This window comes from Octopus sinensis, unplaced genomic scaffold (assembly GCF_006345805.1).
Source record: "Octopus sinensis unplaced genomic scaffold, ASM634580v1 Contig11382, whole genome shotgun sequence".
NCBI classification, from domain to species: Eukaryota; Metazoa; Mollusca; class Cephalopoda; order Octopoda; family Octopodidae; genus Octopus; species Octopus sinensis.
The window spans coordinates 142,815-166,753 of record NW_021832374.1 but is presented as its reverse complement, the minus strand read 5'-3'; the positions used below and the strand labels follow the sequence as shown (position 1 = coordinate 166,753).

Sequence of the window (23,939 nt, the reverse complement as noted above, 5' to 3'; positions counted from 1 at the left end):
AACAGGGAGCAAAACGAAAACCGCCGAGAAACCTCTATGGGTTTACAGTAACGGAGAACCTGAAATACCTTGGGGTTGAAGTTGGATCCAAGGGTTCTTACTTCAGATACATCGACTCGAGGAGAAGGAAATGCGCTCAAATTCTCAGGAGCATAATTCACTTCCACCTTTCCCCGGAAACGTTTTTATATGTTTATAAAACGTGCGTCGAACCATTGCTTACCTACGGTTCGAGGGATGGTATCCTACTGCTGAAAGGGATGGCATTATCGCTAAGCTCGAAAAGACGAGGCGATATGCCATCAAATTGGCAAATGGACTCCAGTTGGACCAACCCATCCCTCAAGTGATGGAAGACGCGACGGAAACGGTTGGAAGTGTTCTTGAGAGAGCCTTTTCCTCTCGAATTAAATATTAAAAAAAAAAAAAAAAAGAGGGAAACAACGAAGAAGAGGCATACGTTGTTCATTAACTTTCTCCCTCTTTTTTGGCTTTTCCGTTAATAAAAATTCATTCATTCATTCATTCAGTTATCAAAAAACATGTTTGATGACTTTAAATATGTTAAACAACATGTAAGTATTTGTATTTCAAATGTTAGGTATGTTTGTTTATAAGGAATTAGAATAATAGAAATTAAGAATTTTTGGATATTTTTGTTGGTGACATGATAAAACTCTCAGGAACATTTACACAAAGGTCAGAATAATTAATGAAGAACATAGTTAGTAATGTGAGACTATTCCAGATAAAATTGGTAAAAATTACAAACTTACATTCATTATATAGTCAATTATAATATAATAATATTACGTTATTGTTAAATAGTCAATCAAACCGGATTTCAACAAGGAAATGAGAGTTTTTCAGTAACGAGGAGAATAAGTGCAGCCACTGCAACTCATCCAAAAAGACCTTCGATCAGCTTGCTATCAGATGTGGGCGAATGCTTAACGGCCCCTACCTTAGACGCCATAACAAACTTGTCAAATGCTTTCATTTCCATCTATGTCGCCAATATGGAATTAAAAAGTCGAATACATTAAAAACCCATTAGTCCAATCTGTTACCACCGTTTGCATTTAAGCAAACTGATTGGATAAATAATGTCAAAAAGAAATATCGTAGCTTTTACAGAACTAGATTATTTAGAACAAATTATTATCTGTTTTCAAATAGTCATTATTGTAACAATATTATTCATTCTGGACTAACAATTATGTAGACAATTTGAAATGTTACTTTCGTGTGGTTGAGTTGGAATTGTCCTTGAAATTTGTTTAACATAATATAAAAATTGACTTTGAAGGAATAAATCATAATAAATGATAAAATAATAAAATTTCAAATTCTTTGTCACAGGCCACAACTGTTACTCCGCCAGATATGTTACACCAACATCAAATTGTCAAGTTGGAAAAAACTTAAAACATGAATCCTTTGGTATATTTCTATGAAATCAAAGAAAACTTATAAATTTTTAAAAAATATTGATGTTTTTTTAAATTACAAATACACGTTAAAAATGCGTTTAGTGCAAGTAACAAAGGAAGACTTAGAATTACTTAAGGAACTTAAGAGCAATCCTGAGCTCGTATTCGTCAGCAGGACGCTTTCGCGGATGCAAAGATCAAGACTACTGAAATTAGCAAATAAATTTGATTTTTGGATGGAGCTCCATATATCACTAAAGATGGACTTAAATTAAGATTTTTCTGCAGCGATGAAGCTGAACTTAAAGATAAATATATTGAAGTTTGCATAATAAATGTTTATTTCAATGGCTGAACATAATTTGAATCATTTGGTCGAGACCGGTTGTTTTCAAAATTGGCGCGCTTATACCACGGAATATCACGTGCAGAGATCAATCGTGTCATAAAACGATGTATTCCTTGCCAGGTTTTAAGTTTTTTTTATTAATTTTTTAGTCAAAAAAATCATTGGCTACTAAACCCCCAGTTACGCCGATCATTGCAAGGCGGAGTCGCGATCGGTATATCGCCGATTTAGTGGACCTAAGGAGATATTCAGATATTAATGATTCTTAAACTGGGTACTTTTGGCTATATAAAGATTAGATTCTTGTAATTGTCGATTCTTTTCGAAATTCGCGATAGTTGAGTTATCTTTTACCAAAAGAGCTCATGAAATTGCTTCGTTATTTCAGAACATCTTTTATTATATTGGGCCACCATTGATCTTGCATACAGACAATGGTAAAGAATTTTGCAATGACCATGTCGCCCGTTTATGTGAAAAGTACAAAATTAAACATGTCCGTGGACGACCAAGGGCTCCTTGGGTACAGGGACAGGTGGAAAGGTTGTAAGATAACATTATTCTTTAGACTAAATCAGAGTATCAAAAGATGGATTTCATCTAAAAGTTACTCTGATGAATGTTTTGGACGCTATTGCGATATAATCAAAGACATTGTTTTTGATTATAACAATACTGTCCATTCCACCACAAAAAAGTCCCATTTAATCTATTTATGGGCATAAAATATCCTATTGAAACATCAGAGGAGGAACTAGAATCATTGTTATTGCAAAAATGATGACATAGAATATTTGGAAGAGGAATATAATAATATTACGTTATTACGTTATTGTTAAATAGTCAATCAAACCGGATTTCAACAAGGAAATGAGAGTTTTTCAGTAACGAGGAGAATAAGTGCAGCCACTGCAACTCATCCAAAAAGACCTTCGATCAGCTTGCTATCAGATGTGGGCGAATGCTTAACGGCCCCTACCTTAGACGCCATAACAAACTTGTCAAATGCTTTCATTTCCATCTATGTCGCCAATATGGAATTAAAAAGTCGAATACATTAAAAACCCATTAGTCCAATCTGTTACCACCGTTTGCATTTAAGCAAACTGATTGGATAAATAATGTCAAAAAGAAATATCGTAGCTTTTACAGAACTAGATTATTTAGAACAAATTATTATCTGTTTTCAATAGTCATTATTGTAACAATATTATTCATTCTGGACTAACAATTATGTAGACAATTTGAAATGTTACTTTCGTGTGGTTGAGTTGGAATTGTCCTTGAAATTTTGTTTAACATAATATAAAAATTGACTTTGAAGGAATAAATCATAATAAATGATAAAATAATAAAATTTCAAATTCTTTAATCAGTAAAAGAAAGTTCATAAAAAATTATTCCTTTCAAATCATATTAAATAAGCATGTGGAAAAATACCAATAAATAGCAAAAATTAAATCATTGATGTTATTGGTACTTGCAGCTCGGCAAAAAACTACAAGATTGACTTAAAAGAAACCTCAGAGTCATTGCTGGTTTAAATTATTTACTAATCAATTATAATGTTCACAAAAGTCGACTTTTTGTATTTTATTTTTGATATTTTAATATGAGTGCTATGTGATTAGTTTACTAAAAAGAAAGATAACTTTACTAACGTTATTTGCGGCGTAGTTATTAATAATATAAGAAAAATGCTTATTTGCAGATAGTCAGGATATTACTTCTCACTATAGCCTGGGAATCTCATTTGGATAGTTACTTGTAATTAAATAAATTGTGTTCTAATTTTCTAATGCTTTCTATATTTAAACCTTTAAAAATGACGTTTCGAAACGATTTGTTTCTAATGGTGTCACATTTACCCAAAATTCATTATTTATGATTTTGATTTATCTGGAAATATTTTAAACTTTGGAAATTATATATATTGTATGCAATAGAGCCTTTTTGCACAAATTTTTATTGATTTCTGAATGACTATATAATGATTCATTACCTCCATATAAATACTTTTTCTGATCTTCCAATTGAATTCATGTTCTACTAATATAATTAATTTGATTTTTATGGATATAACACGTAAAGGAAATGTTGCCCATAGGGGCCTGATTATCCATATCACATATCAAGAATTTTGAGTCTGTTCATCTCTAAAAGGTGCAACTACAGAAAGACTAGCTGATTTTTTCAGCATGTCTCCTTTGCTATTGTCAGCGGAAATTACTTAGCAATTCTTCCTGCGTAAGGGCTCTTAATTTCTATTAATAAGAAATGCTAAATCAAAAAAACATAATAACAAATTAAATACAAATATACAAAATCTGGTTATGGTCTGGTCAAAAAGATGTTTTTTGATTGGATTCCAAGACCAATAAGTAAAGGAGTATATCACATTGTATATATTTTTAATACTTAGTATTTTAGATTTTGTGCAATTGAAATGGCACTTTCAGTGGTGCCCCATCTCTCGCTCATAATAGTATTGCAGAACGTCGTAAAAAACCATCCACTATATAACGACTTATATATAGCAGTACTGGTCTTTTTCTATTTTTAATATTTAGAAATCACTACAAAATGGAATGCGGGGAACTCAAAATGCTTTGATTTCATTCAAGATGAGGTTTTTGAATAATTATTTTCCCAATAATTTGCAGTTAATTATAATCATTTTTGAATTTTTTAGGTCAAAATACAGTTTCTGAATATAAATAATTTTATGAACATCCAAACGGAATAATTCTGCATATTATGAGATATTTAAAAAAATGGGGTGTAATGAAATCACCTTCAGCTATTTGTGATATAAACATTTGACTTTTAAAAAGATAGTTTCTACATTTATTCTTCTGGCATTATTTGAGGTAGACAAACAGGCTAAAACTATAATCGGGTACTACAAATATTCTAGACCAGAGGTTTCCAAGCTTTTTTTTACGCGCCTCCCTTAGAGAAAAAGTACAATCTTGCGCCTCCCTTTATATTCCATAATATAATACAATTATTATTTTATCAAAAACAATTTTTTAAAACAAAAAGTTAATGAGATAATTTTTTTTCCATCTTGGCGCAAAGTTTTTCAAATCTTGGTGTCATCGCAGAGAGTGCTACTCTTAGCTCATTAGTCACTACTAAACGAGTTCGATATTTAGATTTAATTGCAGCTAGTGCAGAAAATCCAGTTTCGCATAAATATGAAGTAGCAAATGGCAACAAAACTTTCATTGCTTTATTCGACAAAATTTCATATTCCGTTCTTACATTCAACCAAAAAGAAATTAGCGGTTCTCTCTCAAATTTTTGTTTCAATAATGTATCGCATGACAATTCTATCAATTTTTCTTTTTCAAAAGTTGTCAATGCAAATTGATTATCTTCTTCATCAATAAATGGATTCTGTATCCATTCGAACATTTTACAGTCGAGATCTTTAAAATAGTGAGCAAAATGCTTCAACAAACAATCCAAATGTTCAGCAAATATGTCTTTGTTTGCTTCAATGTTCACTATGGCGCAAAAGGTGTTTAAAAGTGGAAACATGTCATAGATATTTTTTTGTATATTTGATTTCCATAATACCAATTTTTTCATAAATGCTTTTATTTTGTCCTTTTGAGAGAATAAATGTAGTTGTGGTCCCTGCATTGATTTATTCAATATACTCAATTTCCCAAAAATGTCAACTAAATAGGCAAATTTGACAATAAAGTCATCATCCCTGAACAACTTTGCATCTTCAATATCATTTTCATCAAGAAAATCTGCAACTTGATCTTTGAGTTCAAACACCCTTCTAATCAGTGGTATTGATTATATTCCAATCATTTTGATTTTTTGAACCATCGTCAAAATCTTTATTATTCGTGAATTTTCTTTTGCAACCACTCAAGAATTTATTCATGTGTTAAAATTATTTAATTGTCTAATAAATTAAATAAATTTTTGAAAAAATATAATTTTTAAATTAATAACTCTTATTATCGGAATATAGTCACGTTTTTTACATAGATATAATTTTCTAAAAAATGTTTCTGAAATACTTTTCGCGCCTCCCTTGACACGAGTCAACGCCTCCCTAGGGAGGCGCGCCTCCCCATTTGGAAACCTCTGTTCTAGACTGTCTAAATTGTTAGATCAAAGGATGCAGTCATTATCTCCAACTTCTTTCCAGTTAACCCGGTCTTAGGTCCCTGAACTAACACAATAATACTAATAATGATAGTCGGTCTTCCCAAAGGCTTTATGGGTTCATATACTGACGAGAATTCCCTTCTTTGCCTACAAATCAACTCTTAAAGTAAATCGAACGGTCGTACTGCATTCACCACTCCCGTACATAGTCAACCAAACAAATTCTGAGAGCACTTTCAGCTTCCATTATTTTGCCTAAGAATATAGAGCAGGTTTTGAGTCACTCGAAATTATATCATTTCTTCCAACAATATCAGTTTCTTCGACAAATTTTTTATGTTCTTGTTTAGTCAGGCCAAAGAAAACTCAAGTCGATGATGTTTCCCAGCTTCAGTTTAGACTCGTACAAATTGCAAAAAGTCTCAAGTTTCAGCAAAACCTCCACAATTTTAAATATTGATTAGTATATCGATACTATGGAAAAATATAATCTGTCGATTTTTATTTTCAACAAAAGAGAATAACATCACAGAGTACGATATTAGTTTATCGATTCTCTTTGTCTATAAAATAATTACCAATGGCCTAACATAATTGTTACCAGCTTTGTTCTAATGTGTGCATTAAGGTGGATTTTAATGCACACATTCGATTGTTGTCCAGCACAACAGACCCGATATTGTGGTCTACGATAATGTCAGTGGGAGATTGTTATTGTGGAGTTGGACATCACGTGCATAGGTCGATTGCAGACAGTGAAAGTGGAAAAGGCAGAAAGTAAAACCTCCTTGAAAACGAGCTAGGGCTGATGCACCAATGTCATTCCGTGTGTGATGAAATGGGATGGACTGGTCACAAAATACCACAAGAGGTACTTAAGAAATCTGAGCGTAGATAAGTCTCAACTGTTCTTAAGAGGTCTCTGGCTAGTATTTCATTTGATTCTTTCCGATCCAGTCCTTTCCTGACATTTAATCAGCGAGAGACGTAGACTGCACCTTCTCGAAGCTTTACAGAGCCAGAGAAGGGGAGAAAGAAAGGAAGTTAATCCATAAAAATTAAAAACCCAACATTGTTCATAAAAATGATTTATCAACAGAGTAGTATTTACGAAAATTGGGCTCTTCAGCACAGACTTTCATTGCCTCATACACAAAAACAAGCAGGTAAGGAAATCTGTTGGTAAAATATTTTACAAATTCATCTGGAATTTCCCCCAAAGACCTTTTCACATCATCCGGCATTTCAGCGTAATGATTCTTCTACACCGAAATAACAAACTAAACCAACCTTATTCCGAATTGCCCTGAGCAGATCTCTCACATATCGTCCCTTATAAGTACGAAATCTCCCCAAATCTACAATTCCGTCAACAAAATCCAACCTGATTTTAAAGCAACACAAATATGGTCAATCCAACTCAAATTAATGACACTTTTATTATTACTTTCCAAACGACGTACAAGCTCGTCCGAAATATCAAGTTTATCAATCCGATCACTCGTGTCCTTTCACAATAATTCACCAAAAAATACACCAAAAAAAATGACAATATTTTTGCAGAGTCCCAAAAGAAAGGCTGATTCATCACACTTCCACAACTCGGTCTCTTCGAAGGGTCATGACTCAACATTCTCATAATGAGTGTCCTGGCCACATGGTCATCTAAAAATATCAAAATCCAATCACGTTCAGCATCCAAATGATGTAAAATCAAAATATTTTCCTGAATGTGAGCCTGTCGGTTGAGGGACTCCCCGAAAGGATGATGCCCGTGGGAAAGCACGTAATAAAACACACATCCCAGAGAGAATATGTCCACTGAGGATGACTAACGTGCTATTAGAGTGCTTACTATCCGATCGACATTCAACTTGATCATTTCTGGAGCCATCCAACCTTCGGTCCCCACATTCCCCGAGTGGCGGGAAAATGACATTTGGTCACTTTCAACTGATCGGCATAACCCAAAATCAGAAATGACTGCTTTTGCTCGTTTGTTTTTATCAGAAAAAGTTATAAGTATGTTTTGTGGTTTGATATCTCTATGTACTGACAATTATCCATTTTTTCTACCAATTTTGAGAGAATGGAGATGTTCGAGTCCCAATGAGGCTTGTCTTAGACACTCTTTCCCGCTCAAATCCACATCTTGTATATTTTTTTCAACAAAATCATGCAAAGTCCCCATACAATACTCCAATGCAATATACAAAAATTCCGATGTACTTTCCTACAATAAAATAATCCAAAAAGCGCGGGAATCAAAAAAATAGTATTTAACTACCATAAAATAATATCTGCACACATTCGGATGGACATCACAGTCAATAAGCAGATTTATTTCCCTTTCTGCCAGGACATAATTATGAGCCATTAGACGTTTGATAGCAACAACCCGACGGTCGAAATTACCTCTGAGAATATATATTGACTTATATATATACTTAAATACGACAGTCCCGTCACACCCTCTCCCAATCACGTGGGCTGGATTGTAACTCAGTTTGCCCACTTTTACAATTCCATCCACTTCAAGAACTGACTCTCGTGAGATGTGTGAATTGTGCGACATTTCTTGAATCTCTTTTTTTGGCTCACTTTTCTATAATATTTCCATTTTATAACCAATACTTTAAAAATGTGGTAGAAAATGATCAAAGTTGCCAAAATTGACACAAATATTACAATCAAATATGAATCATGTCCCACAGTCTTCACAGGAGAGTGAGATTGATTCTTATTTGGCTGGAAATATTCATAATTTTGACTTTTTGGCACTAAAAATGAAAATAAATATATAAACTGAACATATCATCATAAACTGTGAATGTGACATACTCCACAATCAATCCATTTTGTTTGCCCATCAATTCAGAATAAGTCAACCGTGGCAACTTCTAATACACATGACTAAATTGAATACAGAAATAGACGGGGTCACTTTTTGGTCAATCCAGATGGGAAGACAGTAGTATCCAGTCTCAGTTCTACTAATATGAACCATTGGTCTACAAAAATACAACAAAAACACACAAACTGATAATTCTGATGATAAATATCAAAAAATTGGTTAAATTTAGCACCACTTGAGCTAAAAATTGTGTCAAAAGTGGCCTCATCGAGTGTAACGAAGGGCACAGTGAGCAATACAGAGTCCTCCACAATAAAAATACTTACAATTGGAGAGTCAAAATGCTGAAGCCACAACAAATTGCCATTCTCTGCATCTAATGTGGCCAGAATGCCTCCAAAAGTGGAGGAAAAGTGTCTCAAACCTTTAAATTAAGACAAAAAATGACCATAATTTTCCACAGAAACAGACCCAGAAGCAAAAAATTGATTATAAGTAATATTCGATCTGAAAAATAATCATAAATACAACTTGCAATTAAATGTATCTCGATCTGTTATTGTTACACTATATTCTATTTTAAATTAATTAATTAATATTTAAATAATTAAATAAATTATAAACTTATTTTTGCTATTTGTACGTGGGCACCAAAAATGGAGTTGTGTTTAGCACAAATATCCGAGTCAGCCTCTGCAAAAACCTGCCCATTTTGGAGATCCACATCAACCCACGAGTCCTTTTTATATCCTATATATAACATATATATACTGACCTGAATATATAAGTCTATCATTCGTTATAGTAGGCGGGGATATGGCCAAAGTAGGAATACTTGCAGTCAACTTTCTAACCCCTTTGCCATGACTTGAATAAAGAGACCCATCACGTGGGTTTGGAAAAAATGTATTCCTAAAATTATTTTATTTAATATATACATTTTTAAGTCAAATTGTTCAATTATTATTGTTGGTTCTGTTAATATATATATAACATATGTTACCGTCTTGAATTGTCCATTTGATTAGTCCAGTATTTTTATCTACTGCAGTAAGTCGTCCATCAATTGTGTTTATAAGTAAAAGTTGGTCAGGAAGTGATATTTCAGAGTTCTAAGTAATAAAAAAAAGTATTTATATATATAAATTACTTTGTTGTATATTAGACTTGCCAAAATCAAGAACAACATAAAAGTGTTTGTAATTGAATAAATTAATTCAAAATTAACAAAAATAATATAACTATTTATAAATTAAATATAATTTTATTTTAAAACTTGGTTTTCATAAAATTTGATGTTTATTAATTCCTAAAAAAAATTTAATAAATATTATAAAAAACATTCAAATTAATGCAGTTCGACCAAAAATAAATTGTTTTTGACACAGCTGGTCTTAAAGAAAGAAAATAATTATTTTTAATTTGTTAAAGCACTTAAAAAACAATTAAATAAACTACGTATCAAAAGTAGTTATTTTTTTAAAACTTTTAAATTAAAAATAAGCCTTTTATGATTACGGTTTCATTACCATGGATTCAAAATCAATATATAATTAAATATAGTGGATTGCGACAATCGTCGAAGTAAATAAACTGAATATTGCATTTTTCATAAACTACAAACATTAAAATTTAATAGATTTTTGAACATTATGACTGATGTTGATAAAAGATATAGCGTACATATAAAACAGGAATTGGACCAAAAAGAGATTTTAAATGAATGTAATTTATTCCGTTTAAAAGAAACTGCAATAAATTCTGTATTCCCTTGGCTATTTAATATCAAAGATTATAAACAAAGTCATTTTATTGGAGGAAGAATTGCAATTTCAAAAACTTGAAAAACAGTATAAAAAGTGGAATAAAGTTACTTATAACTAAAATAGTCCTAAATTTATAGGAGCGGCAATTAATAAAATCAATTTCCTATCAAAAAATTAGGAAAATGAGACAACAAGAGTACGAAAATTATCTCAAATACTTCGATCACAAGGTAACGAGAACCAATGACAAATCTGAATAAGGATAGCAATTCAAATTGTCAACGAGTGTTTTTACATTCGGGTAATATTGATGAATATAATCCTTACAAAATTCATAACAAAAATGACAAAGTTTTATTGAGTAGAAATACTTATAAAGGAAACGTTGCCACTTTTTTTGAGTCAGAGAAGTATGCCCTACAATCTTTTATGTCGACAAGATACAAGATTTGAGAAATGGAACAAAATACCCGAACTAACAATTGACAGCGAAATTCGTTTAAGAAGACAGTTTTATTTATTTTATATTCGATAGAAATACTCTTAAAAATTTCAGATTTAAAAGTGGCAAAGATTTTTACTTCCGTTGAAGCTAATTATTAATTTGTTTTTTTAATTAATAAAAAATTAGTGATAAAATATATTTTTATTTCCATAGTAGTATAAAATTTGATGAATGAACAAGTTGAACAACACATTTCAAAAAGATTTGAAATAAAGAAAAGAATAGGCAAAGGGGTCGTAATAAAATTTTAAAATAAAATAGGCATATGGAATTGTTTGGCGAGCATATGATAAAAAACTGAAACAAATCGTTGCACTAAAAAAAATATTTGACGCATTTCAAAATAAAACTGACGCACAGGCACAGAATAATCATTATTTAAAAATAGAGGACTTTTCGTGAAATTGAAATTCTTCGCCAAATTGATAAACACGAAAATATAATTTCTCTTCTTGACGTTGTTACTGGCGTAAATGATTCGAAGGATATATATTTAATATTTGATTTTATGGGTATTAGTATTTGTATTTAACAAACAGAAACTGATTTACATAGAATAATACAAAGGGGAGACATATTAGAAGAAATACATCAATGTTACATTATTTATCAAATACTTAAAGCAATTAAGTATTTACACTCCGGAGACATAATTCATAGAGATTTAAAAGTAACAATAGTTTAGAAAAAATATTAGCCTTCAAATATTCTCGTGGATACAAATTGTATCACAAAAATATGCGACTTTGGTTTGGCACGTTGTGTACACTCACATGCCGAAGTTGACGAGTTTGATCCAACTATGACTGAATACGTGGCTACCCGTTGGTATAGATCTCCAGAAATTCTTCTTGGATCAAAAAAGTATTAAAAGTTCAAAATCAATTCTAGATATACTAAAGGAGTCGATATTTGGAGCATTGGTTGCATTTTATGCGAAATAATATGCGGGAAACCTATTTTTCAAGGAAATTCTTCTCTTAACCAAGTTCAGGTTATTTTACAGTCACTTCCTCCAATTAGCCACGAAGGTTTAAACTTAATACTTTATTTATAGACTTAAATGCCATTGATAGTCAATATTCTTATACTTTTTTGAAAGAAACTTTGTCCCTGTTATTATTTTATTTTTAAATTTTTAGACCGAAAAAGCAACATTTATTAAAAACTAACCTAAAAAATGCAAACCAAACCGCAGTATACATGATCGAAAAGTTATTAATTTTCAATCCTGATAAACGTATATCTGCTTCAGATGCTCTAGAAATGGAATATGTAAACATGTATATCATTTTATTTGAACATTTTGTAGGTTTAGAGATCCAGAAAAAGAAATTATTATGACCACAGACATTGAACTAAATTTGAACGATAGCCTTCTATTAGATATAAAATGTTATAAAAATAAAATATATAAAATGTTTCCAAATCTTGAAGAATCTAAATTGAAAAAACACGACGACGCAAATAAAACAAGAAATTCCAGCTCGAACACCAGTTCAAGTAAATAATGATAGTATATGGCATTAAGATGTCTGTAAAAATAATGAAAAGCAAATTAAAGAAGTTATAGGTACAGGAATAAAGAATTCAGACTCTATGTTGGCAGAAACTAGAACAAACATGTACAATCGAAGAAAGTCTTCCTTTCAGTGTGAAAGTCCTCAAATAATTCAAAACCAAGAGAAAAAAACTTTGATAAAAAATCAAGACCAAAAAAATAATTTAAAAAGAAATAATTCAAAAAAACAAGTTCCTGCAAATAACCATCAATCATATGGAACTATCTCATCGAAAGCACTCGACGAATTGAAAGGAAAATACAATATTTGAAGCAGGATTACTTTTTGTTACATTCAATTTTTGTCGTTTTTTAGTTAGACAGTGGCTAACGATTATATAGAAACAAAATGCTAAAATTTAGTGTTATAGATGACAATCATCAAAAAATATAATGATTTGGATGCAATCAATAATGCTAGTTGAAGATTTTTTATTTTTTTATAGCAATAACAATTCATAAAAAATTATATAGACGGTCAAACTCTAGCAAATATGCAATAACATCAGATAAAATTTGTATGATATACAGTCAAACTCCTTTAGACTGATTCCTCTCGAGATTGTCCGGTATAGAAAAGAGACCAGTATATTGAACAAGTCATTAAATTTACTAATAACAAAAAAGTCAAACAGTAAAATTGTCAATAAGAATTCCCTCGTATTTAGCTTCTGTTCAGCAATCACTTTGAATGTCATTTAATTTTGTATATCCGATTTTTATTGTGATTTTATCCTTTTATTTATAAATGTTATGATTATAAAGATGTTATTTTTTATAGCGGCAAACTAATTTCTAGCGTGATATTTAGCATGAACAATTATTTTGTTGAAATGGATTCTTATAAGGGTTTTGTAAATAGTGTTTTACATGATAAATTTCCAGAAAAATTCTTTCCAGGCACCTAAAATATAGACTTAAAAGAAGATTGAGAATTTCACCATCATCAATGACAGGTATTGTCAATTTTCAATAAATTTACAAACTTTACGATTGATCCCAAATTAGCCATATTCCTGGATAATGAAAGCGAAATGGTTTACACAGAGGAGTAAATAAAATTGAATATGAATGTCGACAAAAATATTTCAAACTCAAAAATGAGATTATTAGAAAAGTCATTCGAAATTGTGAAGCCAGTAACCGAGGAGTCGGTTTAGAGGAATTTGCCATTCCTTGTTTTATGAAAATATTTAGTCTCCAGTCATATAGTCAGCTTTAAAAATACAGTCAATTAATTAAACAAATATTATATTGTGATTTTAGATTGGACATCAGAAACAGTGGACAGAAATAAAACTGTTTATTGTGGTTACTTAGAAAGTTTTATGTGATTATAAAATAGAAAAATTGAACCAATCGACTGTTCAAATTTGAAAAATCTCAAGAGTACAAATCTTTATAAAATAAACTATTTCGTGACTATGACATTAATAATTTCCAAGGATCTCCTGGATTTTGAAATTTCGAATGTCTTAAAAACAAATAAATAGTGAATATCGAAAATATACACTTTCTATTCTCAGTCACAAAAAACTTTGTTACAAAAATATAGAATTTCTAAAACATTTATAATTAATTTATATCTATATTTTGAACAACTCTAGATAAAATATTAATTTAAATTGATATCGGTTATGGTTTGCTGTTATATTTTATAACCAAAGTTTGAAAGAGTTTATAACCACGTAAAAGCATACACAAGAAGAGCCGTAGAGAAAAAAATACCAATTATCTCTGTATAAATTAATTTTTATTCATACTCAAAGAAAAGTGAATATCTCGAGAAAGGAATACTCACCCCTTCAGAAGTATAATAATATAAAATATATAAGTTTGTATCTGCTGGCCAATTTTTGACCGATAACTGCAAAACCTGGCATTGGTGTGGGGCAGATGATAAACATAAAAAAGATTATTTGCCTCAAGATAAGCAATATCTTTGTCAGACAAATGGTTTAATATAATTCAATACTTAAAACAGTATTTTGTTTTGATCGAGTCGACAATGATCCACTAACAACGATCCCCATAAGTGAAGAAGGCGAAGATATCTTACTTATTGAAGAAAAATCTGTCTCCAATAATGAAGATATAAATAATTTATCTAAAAATACAAAATCTCCTCATTTTTCTCAAAACAACCAATCAATCGAACCGGTATTAATTCATAAATAGTCAATAAATGTGTTGATTTAATGTTTTAGCCGATTGATTTGTCGGGAGGAGGAGATACAGGAGAATGTGTTCAATCTTTGGACGATTTGGAGGCATGTGAGATTGAGGATGTTTTTTTATCAAAAAATGAATTTTATAGGATGGAGAATCCGAGACCGAAGATGTTGGCTATGTAGAAAATTATAGAACATATACTTTGTACGTGACATATGATAGAATGTATCGTGTCCCCAGAATGTGGCTGTTGGGGTTTAATCATGTTGAGTTTGTTTTTGAAGCTATTTAAGAAAGGAGTAGTCTTGACACCCGAGGAGATGTTTGAAGATTTCAGTGCACAACACATTAATAAGACGATAACGGTAGAAGCATTTCCGTTTAATTTGGACAAGTCACAAATGGCGACTATTCATCCTTGCCAGTTTATAGTTGGTATAATGTTTATAGTCACGGTAATACGATGAAGCGGAGGATTGAAGAGATTATGGCGACTGGACAAGAAGTGCCTGTTCATTTGTAAGTAGTTTTGTGGTTATAATAGTTATATGGTTCTTTTCCTTAAGTTTGTCCATACTATTATTCCGACAATTCGATATGACTTGACCACAGAATTTTGATTAATCTTCGTTAATTTTTACTACTAATACTTTTATTATAAATTTTACAAGTTGATAGTTATAAACAAGATAACCGTATATTTGTATTTGTCTTTAATAATAAAAAAAGATAATCAGTTTGAAGCTAAAATTAATTTGTGAAAAGTCACAAATAATAATATAAATAAGACTAAGTCTATTTTATGTTTATTCATGATTCGTAGAAAAATAAGATCTTTGTATGATAACAAACAGTGTTTCAAAATAAATATTAAAAAAATAACATGCCGCGTTACTTTATCTAAAAAATTGATCTTAAAACGACATTTTAATCAACTTCTTGTTCAAATTATATAAATAAATTTTACATAAACTGAGTATTAAAGTTATAACCGAAAATTTTAATTCTAACACCATAAGAGAAAAACAACATTAAAACAACTAATGTCTAAGCAACCTTTTCTTCAAGGACGGTATATCGACCTCTAGTTCTAGAAGAGAAAAGATTTGACAATTTCTAAAATAAAATAAAAAATAAACCATCGATATCGGACGTTTGAGAATAAGTAAGATGATTAGAATTACCAAAATTACCAACATTATCACAAAGAATCTGCTATTACTCTCAAAAACACCGCCTTTAATTAAAATTATTCAGTGAAAATTTAGAAAACAAAATATTAAAAACCATTTTGAGTTCCAACAGTTCCAGGATTTTTGATCACTAAAATATTCCAATAATTTAGAGTTTAATGAGTTTATAATTGTATAAATACCTTTCTTTGAATTATCAATTTTATCTTCATTTTTATTATCGGAATCTAAAAAATAAAGACCAGCCCCCACTCTTTAAATCCGAATTTTCTAAATTATCACTTTTTTCTTTTTCTTTATCATTCGAATCTAAAAAATACAAAAATAAAAATTGACCCTGACTCTTCGGATCCGAATTTATTTTATTATCATTTTTTTCTTCTCCTTTATCGTTAAAATCTATAAATTACAAAAATACAAATTGACCCTGACTCTTCGGATCCGAATTTTTTGAATTATCCCCCATTTCTTCTGCTTTATTGTTGGAATCTAAAGAATACAAAAATAAAAATGGACCCGCACTCTTCGGATCCGAATTTATTGAATTATCACTTTTTTCTCCTTTATTGTTGGAATCTAAAAAATACAAAATATAAAATTGACCCAGACTTTCTGATCCAATTTTTTGAATATCCCCTTTCTTCTTTATTGTTGGATCTAAAGAATACAAAAATAAAAATGGACCCTCACTCTTCGGATCCGAATTTATTGAATTATCACTTTTTTCTGCTGCTTTATTGTTGGAATCTAAAAATATAAAAATAAAGATGGACCCAGACTTTCTGAATCCAAATTTTTTGAATTATCCCCCTTTTCTTCTTTATCGTTGGATTCTAAGAAATACAAAAATAAAGACCAACGCTGACTCATTGGTTCGGCATTTTGTTGTCGGCCATTTAACAAATCTGACAATCTATGACTGTTAGCATTATTTCCGTCATCATTTGAAGAATCTTAAAGAAAATAAAATATCTTCACTACATTCTTCTTTGAAATTTCCGTCTTCATTTTTTTGACTATTCTCGTCAACTGGAGGATCTAAAATTCAATATTAATTAAAAAACTTATATTTTTATCGATGTTGGAATCAGCGGCTTGTTCTAAAATATAATAAATTGTTTATTTTACCGGATTGGAGTGTTTCAATACTTTTATTATAAATTTTACAATTTGATAGTTATAAACAAGATAACCGTATATTGTATTTGTCTTTAATAATAAAAAAAGATAATCAGTTTGAAGCTAAATTAATTTGTGAAAAGTCACAAATAATAATATGTCGCGAGCGCAGCGCGCGACCGAGCGCTAGACGCGACTTTGACAGCTAACAAGCCTATCATCAACAAATATATTTATTAAATTATTTAAAATTTTAACATGATTTAAAATTAAAATTGAAATAACTTAAGTTTTCCATTGAATCCCATAAAATAATTTATAAGTAGACCTTAATAGAAAAAGTAAAATCAATGAATACTAAACGCTAATTTGGTTTAGGTTGTGAGGGGGGGTAATAATTTGACAGATCTCATTGTTATTTTTTCGTTTTAATCTCTAAAATTAGGTCTTCTAATCAAAAATGAACTGTGCTGACAGGCGTGCTCCTTCAGAAGATTCTTGTTTTGACATTTTAATAAATTATGAAGCATTTAGATTTTTTCTCATTATTCTAAAATATCAATTATAAATTTTAAAATATTATTTTTATTTATGAAATCGGTTTTAAAGCTCATTCTGCTTTGGCATCGATTTTAATTTTTGTTATCGAATATATTAATCCCGAATACAACCCTAGGTATTTGTCAATTTATAGATTTTTTGATTGATCGGATCTAGAAATTGAGTGGTCGCTCGCTGCGCTCGGTCGCTCGCTGCGCTTGCGACATAATATAATTAAGACTAAGTCTGTTTTATGTTTATTCAAGATTCGTAGAAAAATAAGATCTTTGTATGATAACAAACAGTGTTTCAAAATAAATTATTAAAAAAATAACATGCCGCGTTACTTTATCTAAAAAATTGATTTGCTAAAACGACATTTTAATCAACTTCCTGTTCAAATTATAAAATTTTACATAAACTGAGTATTAAAGTTATAACCGAAAAATTTTAATTCTAACACCATAAGAGAAAAACAACATTAAAACAACTAATGTCTAGGCAACCTTTTCTTCAAGGACGGTATATCGACCTCTAGTTCTAGAAGAGAAAAGATTTGACAATTTCTAAAATAAAAGTAAAAAATAAACCATCGATATCGGACGTTTGAGAATAAGTAAGATGATTAGAATTAGCAAAATTACCAACATTATCACAAAGAATCTGCTATTACTCTCAAAAATACCGCCTTTAGTTAAAATTATTCAGTGAAAAATTTAGAAAGCATAAAATATTAAAAACCATTTTGAGTTCCAACAGTTTCAGGATTTTTGATCACTAAAATATTTCAATAATTTAGAGTTTAATGATTTTATAATTGTATAAATACCTTTCTTTGAATTATCAATTTTATCTTCATTTTTATTATCGGAATCTAAAAAATAAAGACCAGCCTCCACTCTTTAAATCCGAATTTTCTAAATTATCACTTTTTTCTTTTTCTTTATCATTCGAATCTAAAAAATACAAAAATACAAACTGACCCTCACTCTTCTGATCCGAATTTATTGAATTATCAATTTTTTCTTCTCCTTTATTGATGGAATCTAAAAAATACAAAAATAAAAATGGACCCTGACTCTTCGGATCCGAATTTATTTTATTATCATTTTTTTCTTCTCCTTTATTGATGGAATCTAAAAAATACAAAAATAAAAATGGACCCGCACTCTTCGGATCCGAATTTATTGAATTATCACTTTTTTCTGCTGCTTTATTGTTGGAATCTAAAAATATAAAAATAAAGACCAACCCAGACTTTCTGAATCCAAATTTTTTGAATTATCCCCCTTTTCTTCTTTATCGTTGGATTCTAAGAAATACAAAAATAAAGACCAACGCTGACTCATTGGTTCGGCATTTTGTTGGCCATTTAACAATTCTGACAATCTATGACTGTTAGCATTATTTCCGTCATCATTTGAGGAATCTTCATTTTTTTGACTATTCTCGTCAACTGGAGGATCTAAAATTCAATATTAATTAAAAAACTTATATTTTTATCGACGTTGGAATCAGCGGCTTGTTCTAAAATATAATAAATTGTTTATTTTACCGGATTGGAGTGTTTCAGCGTTATTTAAATCACCTAAATATAATTATTTAAAAGTTTTATCAGATATATAGTTATTAAATGAAAAAGAATGTTACAAAAAATCAATTATGTATGTCGTTACCTGGAGCTAAAAGAAATTAATAAATATAAAAATACCTATCACTTTTACTGCTGGTATTAATCTGACAGTGGTTAATAGAAATACTTTTATTAATTTTATTACAAAAATAACCAGACAAAACAAAGAAAATAATCATTTGAAGAAGTCACGAGAAAGCAGAGCAAATATGAATTAATTTATTATCAATATAATAAATAAATAATTTTTATATTTATTAATTAATAAAAACTTACATAAACTTAATTTAAATCTGAGAAAACTAGTAAAGACTGAGTCAATAACTAAAGAAATATTCTGACAATGTAGAGTTTTTGTCTCACGATAAGTCGACACCCAAAGAAGAATAGAATATGGTTTATTTAATACAATAGCTCCAAAAGAAAAGTGGCCGAGGAATTAGAGCTTAGGGGGCTTGATAACGAGAGCCACGAAGGTCTCAACTTCGGTTTTGCCCCAGGAGACTGTCTTATCTCCCTCAGCGAATTCGAGTTTTTGCCAGGATCGCGTCTATCGTGTCAACACTCCGCTCATGCAGGTCCTCCAGCGGACTGCTGAGCTCCAGGCCGAATGCTGAACATTTCTTCTCATGCATTTGAAAAAGGTTTTTAAATGAATATGGAAAAGTACAGTAAAATTATTCCGCTACAAAAATATATTTTAAATAGCAAAATTTTAATATCCGCTTGGACTGCATTTGAATATTAACTAAAGACATTTAAGACTTCTTATCTGCATCAGACTGACCAATGAACTTCACTCTATAATATAGATATGGTATAGAGTCTATACCAGCGGTTCTCAAATGCGGCCCGCAGGATTTTTCTTGCGGCCCCTCTAGAGTAACTAACTTTTTTAATTTTTTAATAATGTTAAAATTTAATTATTTATTGATTGTTCCAAAGATATAACCGAAAATAGTTTCGATCAATTAATATGGCATCACTGCATAATTCACCAGGAAAATCTTATCGCCAAGTCCATTAAAATGGAACATGTTTCCAAAAAAGTCGTTATATCGTTAATTGGATACGCTCAAAAGCGCTCAATCACCGATATTTTAAATCTTTTTTGGAAGAAGTTGATGCTGAGTATGGAGATGTTATTTTTCATACTGAAGTGAGGTGGTTAAGTCGTTCGAAATGCCTTAATATTTTATTAAAGGTTCTATAAATTGCTTCCAGAAATTAAGGAGTTTACCAAAGACAAAGTAATTTTCGATGAACTTTACGATGAAAGATGGATTGCCGATTTGGCTTTTTATGTAGATTTAACCACGCATTTGTCGGATCTCAATGTTGAATTACAAGGAAAAGGCAAACTCTGTTATCAGTTATATGGATATATTTCTTCGTTTATCGAAAAATTATATTTATGGATGACTTCCCTTAAAGAGGGAGATACATCTCATTTTTATTCACTATCTGAAAACAACGAAGGCGCTGCTTATGAAAAATACATATCCATAATTGGTGATTTAATTAATCAATTTGAAGCACGTTTTGGGGTACATTTATATAAATTTAATTTTTAGAATTTTAAAGAATTCCTTCCTTTAATGAAAATATTCACAACTCCATTCAGCGTGGAAATTAAGGATGCGCCTGCAAAGTTTCAACTAGAACTCATTAATTTACAACATGATATAGAACTGGCGGCATTGTTCAAAAAAGCGTCCATTATTGATTTTTACGAATTAATTCCTCAAGACAAATTCAAAAATATAACACACAATGCATATATGAATATATCAATGTTTGGATCTACTATTTATGCGAATCAATATTTAGTAAAATGATTCGCATAAAAAATAAATATCGTAACAAACTCACGGATAATCACTCGAGTCAGCTTTTACGAACTTCTTCGACTTTACTTATTTCGGAATTCAAAAACTTAATAAACAAATAATACTTTCTTTTTAGTTACAACGCCTTTTTTTAGATTTTTTAGCTTGTAATTCTTTATAAAGGAAATGGAAATTAAAAAAAGAAAAAACAGAGTCCAAAAACTCATTACGCATCAGCAGTGGCTGCACTTCGGATTGCAAGCAAGTTACCGGCTTGGAAAATATAAAAATATATAAAATATTTTTTGTGCGGCCCGCGAAGCTAATATTAATTATCGATTTGGCCCTTGAGCTAAAAAGGTTGAGAACCCCTGGTCTATACCATATCTGCAACAGTATACTCGTCACTACGACCAACACTACATACTGTTATCTGTAAAGACATTTAATGTATTAAAAAACAGTTAAAAATGAAGACGACTTTTATATTCACAAATCTATAGCACGAATATTGGAAAAATATGATTAAAACATGTTTTCTTAAAAATAAAATTTAGTTGGATACCTACGATTTTATTTAGAATTGCGATCATATTATAAAAGCAAGCCGAGATTGAAACCATGACAGCTGTCGTCAATGTCAATTCTTGTCAAAAATAAAATAATCAAAATAATCGGGTCAAAGTTCCGCCTGTATGACCTCTTGTCTTGTTGTTTGAGATAATCAAATATTTTTCAAAGAAAACATTAATTAATTATTTTTAAGTATCTTTTTAAAGCGTTTAGAATGCACCTCTCTAACAATTCCCTCACTATCTTTAACATTGACAAAATTGTTGGAAAATTTTCTAACAATAGTGACAGATCACCGTAGAGATGCTCCAATTTTTGCTGACATAGTGAAGGATTAGTTCCATAGTCCTTCTGAATACGAACCTTTAAGTTATTATAAATTAGATACAGAATCTCCAATGTTAAATTCATATTTTGATCCACTCCCATCTTTTTATTCATCCTTTTATAAAAAGCAGAATGATGCACATTTTCCAGGTTTTCTTCACCGTCTGTCTCTGTTAAAGTATTTTTCTCAATAGTGTTGTAGCCTGAGATCTCTCGATATTTTTGAAACGGACTAACACCTAAGGAAAAATAAAAGTACAAATTTACCTGTGGATGAGTAAGGCGTTCGATTGTATAATTTACTAGCTTTTTATTCGAAATGGGTTTATTGTAATCCTAAAGAACGATTGCAAGTTCTTCAATACTTTAATTATTCTTTTTTAATTTTAGTCAAGGAAGATTTGAATCGACTATAGAAACAAACATAATTTGATTGTAAATAAAAAAATTTAAAAAATAGCGGAACGAGGTTTCGATCCTCGGACCTCTGGGTTATGGGCCCAGCGCGCTCCCACTGCGCCATTCCGCTAGTTAACTATTTATTTTTTCGTTTGTTAATGCCGGCACCCTATATTTCGGATTTACTTTTCAGCACGTTCATTTTCTTTTCGCATTTCCGAATAAATAGTTTTAAATGAAAATTTTGTTTAAATGTTTTAATAAAATTTATTTTCATTAAAAATAAAAGTTTCTTCTTGTGTTCACGATTAAGTTCAAATTTTCTTCAGAAAATGACAATTATTTTATTTCTTATTGATAACAGCGCTTCAATGAATATTCGTACAAAAATAGGAATCTCACATCTCGATGTAGCTCGCATTGGAGTGGAAACGTTCTACAAAGTAAACTATTTCCTTTATTTAATCAACTAATTCATTAATTAAAAAGTCTAAACAAAAAATTCCCTACGGGAGAGGAGACCGGTATATTCTAATGAGCTTTGACGAACCCCCCAACAACATTAAGGTTTTTAAACATATTTAATAACATAAAAATATATATTAAAATATTTAGTCTGCTTGGAAAGAGAATTATCCAACATTTGTCTCAGAATTGCGTAGTCTATCAACCACAGCGGGAACCAGTCTATCAAAATCACTAAACAGAGCTTTGGATCTTCTGAACGTCAACAGAGCTAAAAGTGGAGTGGATAACTACTCAATGGGACGTTATCCTTTCCGATTAGAGCCTGCTGTAGTCATATGTATCACTGATGGCACATCTATTGATATTTTAAACCAAAAAGTCACAAAAATAAATCATTTTTAGATAAATTTGTCATCAAATAATAAAATTCTTGGATCGGAGTTAACTATTGAGCCATATCGATGGGATCAGCGTATTTTTATTTTTGTTCTTAATTTCCCTGCTTTTGATACTCCTTTGGCACGTGATGAAATAGTGACTGGACCCCCCTCACTGTCTCAACTCTGTGAAATGACTGGAGGTTGTTTTTTTCTGGCAATTTAAAGGAAGAGCTGTTTCTGTCTTTTCACAAAAAGCGTTTAATCAAAGTTTGGAATTATTGGCTCAAAGATTATTGGTTGGAGTAAACATCCATTTTGAGGCTTATAACCTTCCAAATGAAGGATCTGACTGTCCAATGCCAGCCTGGGCCTCTTTAATTAACTTTGTGAATGTCCCTCATCTCCATAATAAAATCTCTGAAGGAAATTGGCCTATTCCTGAGTCTTTTTGGGTCGATCCTGGATTACTAAGCCTGGTATGACAATTTCTTTAATTTTATATTTCCAGCCCCCCAGAAATGCACATCCGACGCTTAAATTCTCGCTTGTTCAGTCTCCGTTGCCGGTTTGTCCTGAACAAGTACCTTTGGATATATACGAACTCGAGTCCTCTCCTCTTACTCAATATCTTCTACAGTTTCAGAGACCAGACAAATGCTGGCCTGTCATTTTTTTAGATTTAATTGCTTTTGTAGGTCGCT

General features: G+C 30.7%; 1 protein-coding gene, 2 long non-coding RNA genes and 1 other non-coding gene across 4 annotated transcripts; 1 reads left to right on the top strand and 3 right to left on the bottom strand.

The window, feature by feature from the left end:
• Window positions 1-6,995: 6,995 nt before the first annotated feature.
• LOC115228931 (serine/threonine-protein kinase/endoribonuclease IRE2-like) lies at window positions 6,996-10,424 on the bottom strand. The gene is given in 9 exon segments (XM_036499045.1): window positions 6,996-7,178; window positions 7,210-7,303; window positions 7,455-7,971; window positions 8,002-8,152; window positions 8,207-8,336; window positions 8,367-8,524; window positions 9,100-9,197; window positions 9,777-9,885; window positions 10,398-10,424. Coding segments are annotated over 9 exon segments (1,467 nt in total).
• Window positions 10,425-10,594: 170 nt separating this feature from the next.
• On the top strand, window positions 10,595-10,888 carry LOC115228922. Its single transcript, XR_003883278.1, has 3 exons — window positions 10,595-10,642; window positions 10,677-10,769; window positions 10,801-10,888. It is a non-coding gene; the product is annotated as an uncharacterized LOC115228922 (long non-coding RNA).
• A 7,264-nt stretch (window positions 10,889-18,152) lies between these two features.
• LOC118761278 lies at window positions 18,153-18,492 on the bottom strand. The gene is made up of 3 exons (XR_004997259.1): window positions 18,459-18,492; window positions 18,371-18,406; window positions 18,153-18,317 (listed from the first exon to the last, which is right to left on the bottom strand). It is a non-coding gene; the product is annotated as an uncharacterized LOC118761278 (long non-coding RNA).
• A 3,956-nt stretch (window positions 18,493-22,448) lies between these two features.
• On the bottom strand, window positions 22,449-22,520 carry Trnam-cau. Its single transcript has one exon. It is a non-coding gene; the product is annotated as a tRNA-Met (tRNA).
• Between the last annotated feature and the right edge of the window lie 1,419 nt (window positions 22,521-23,939).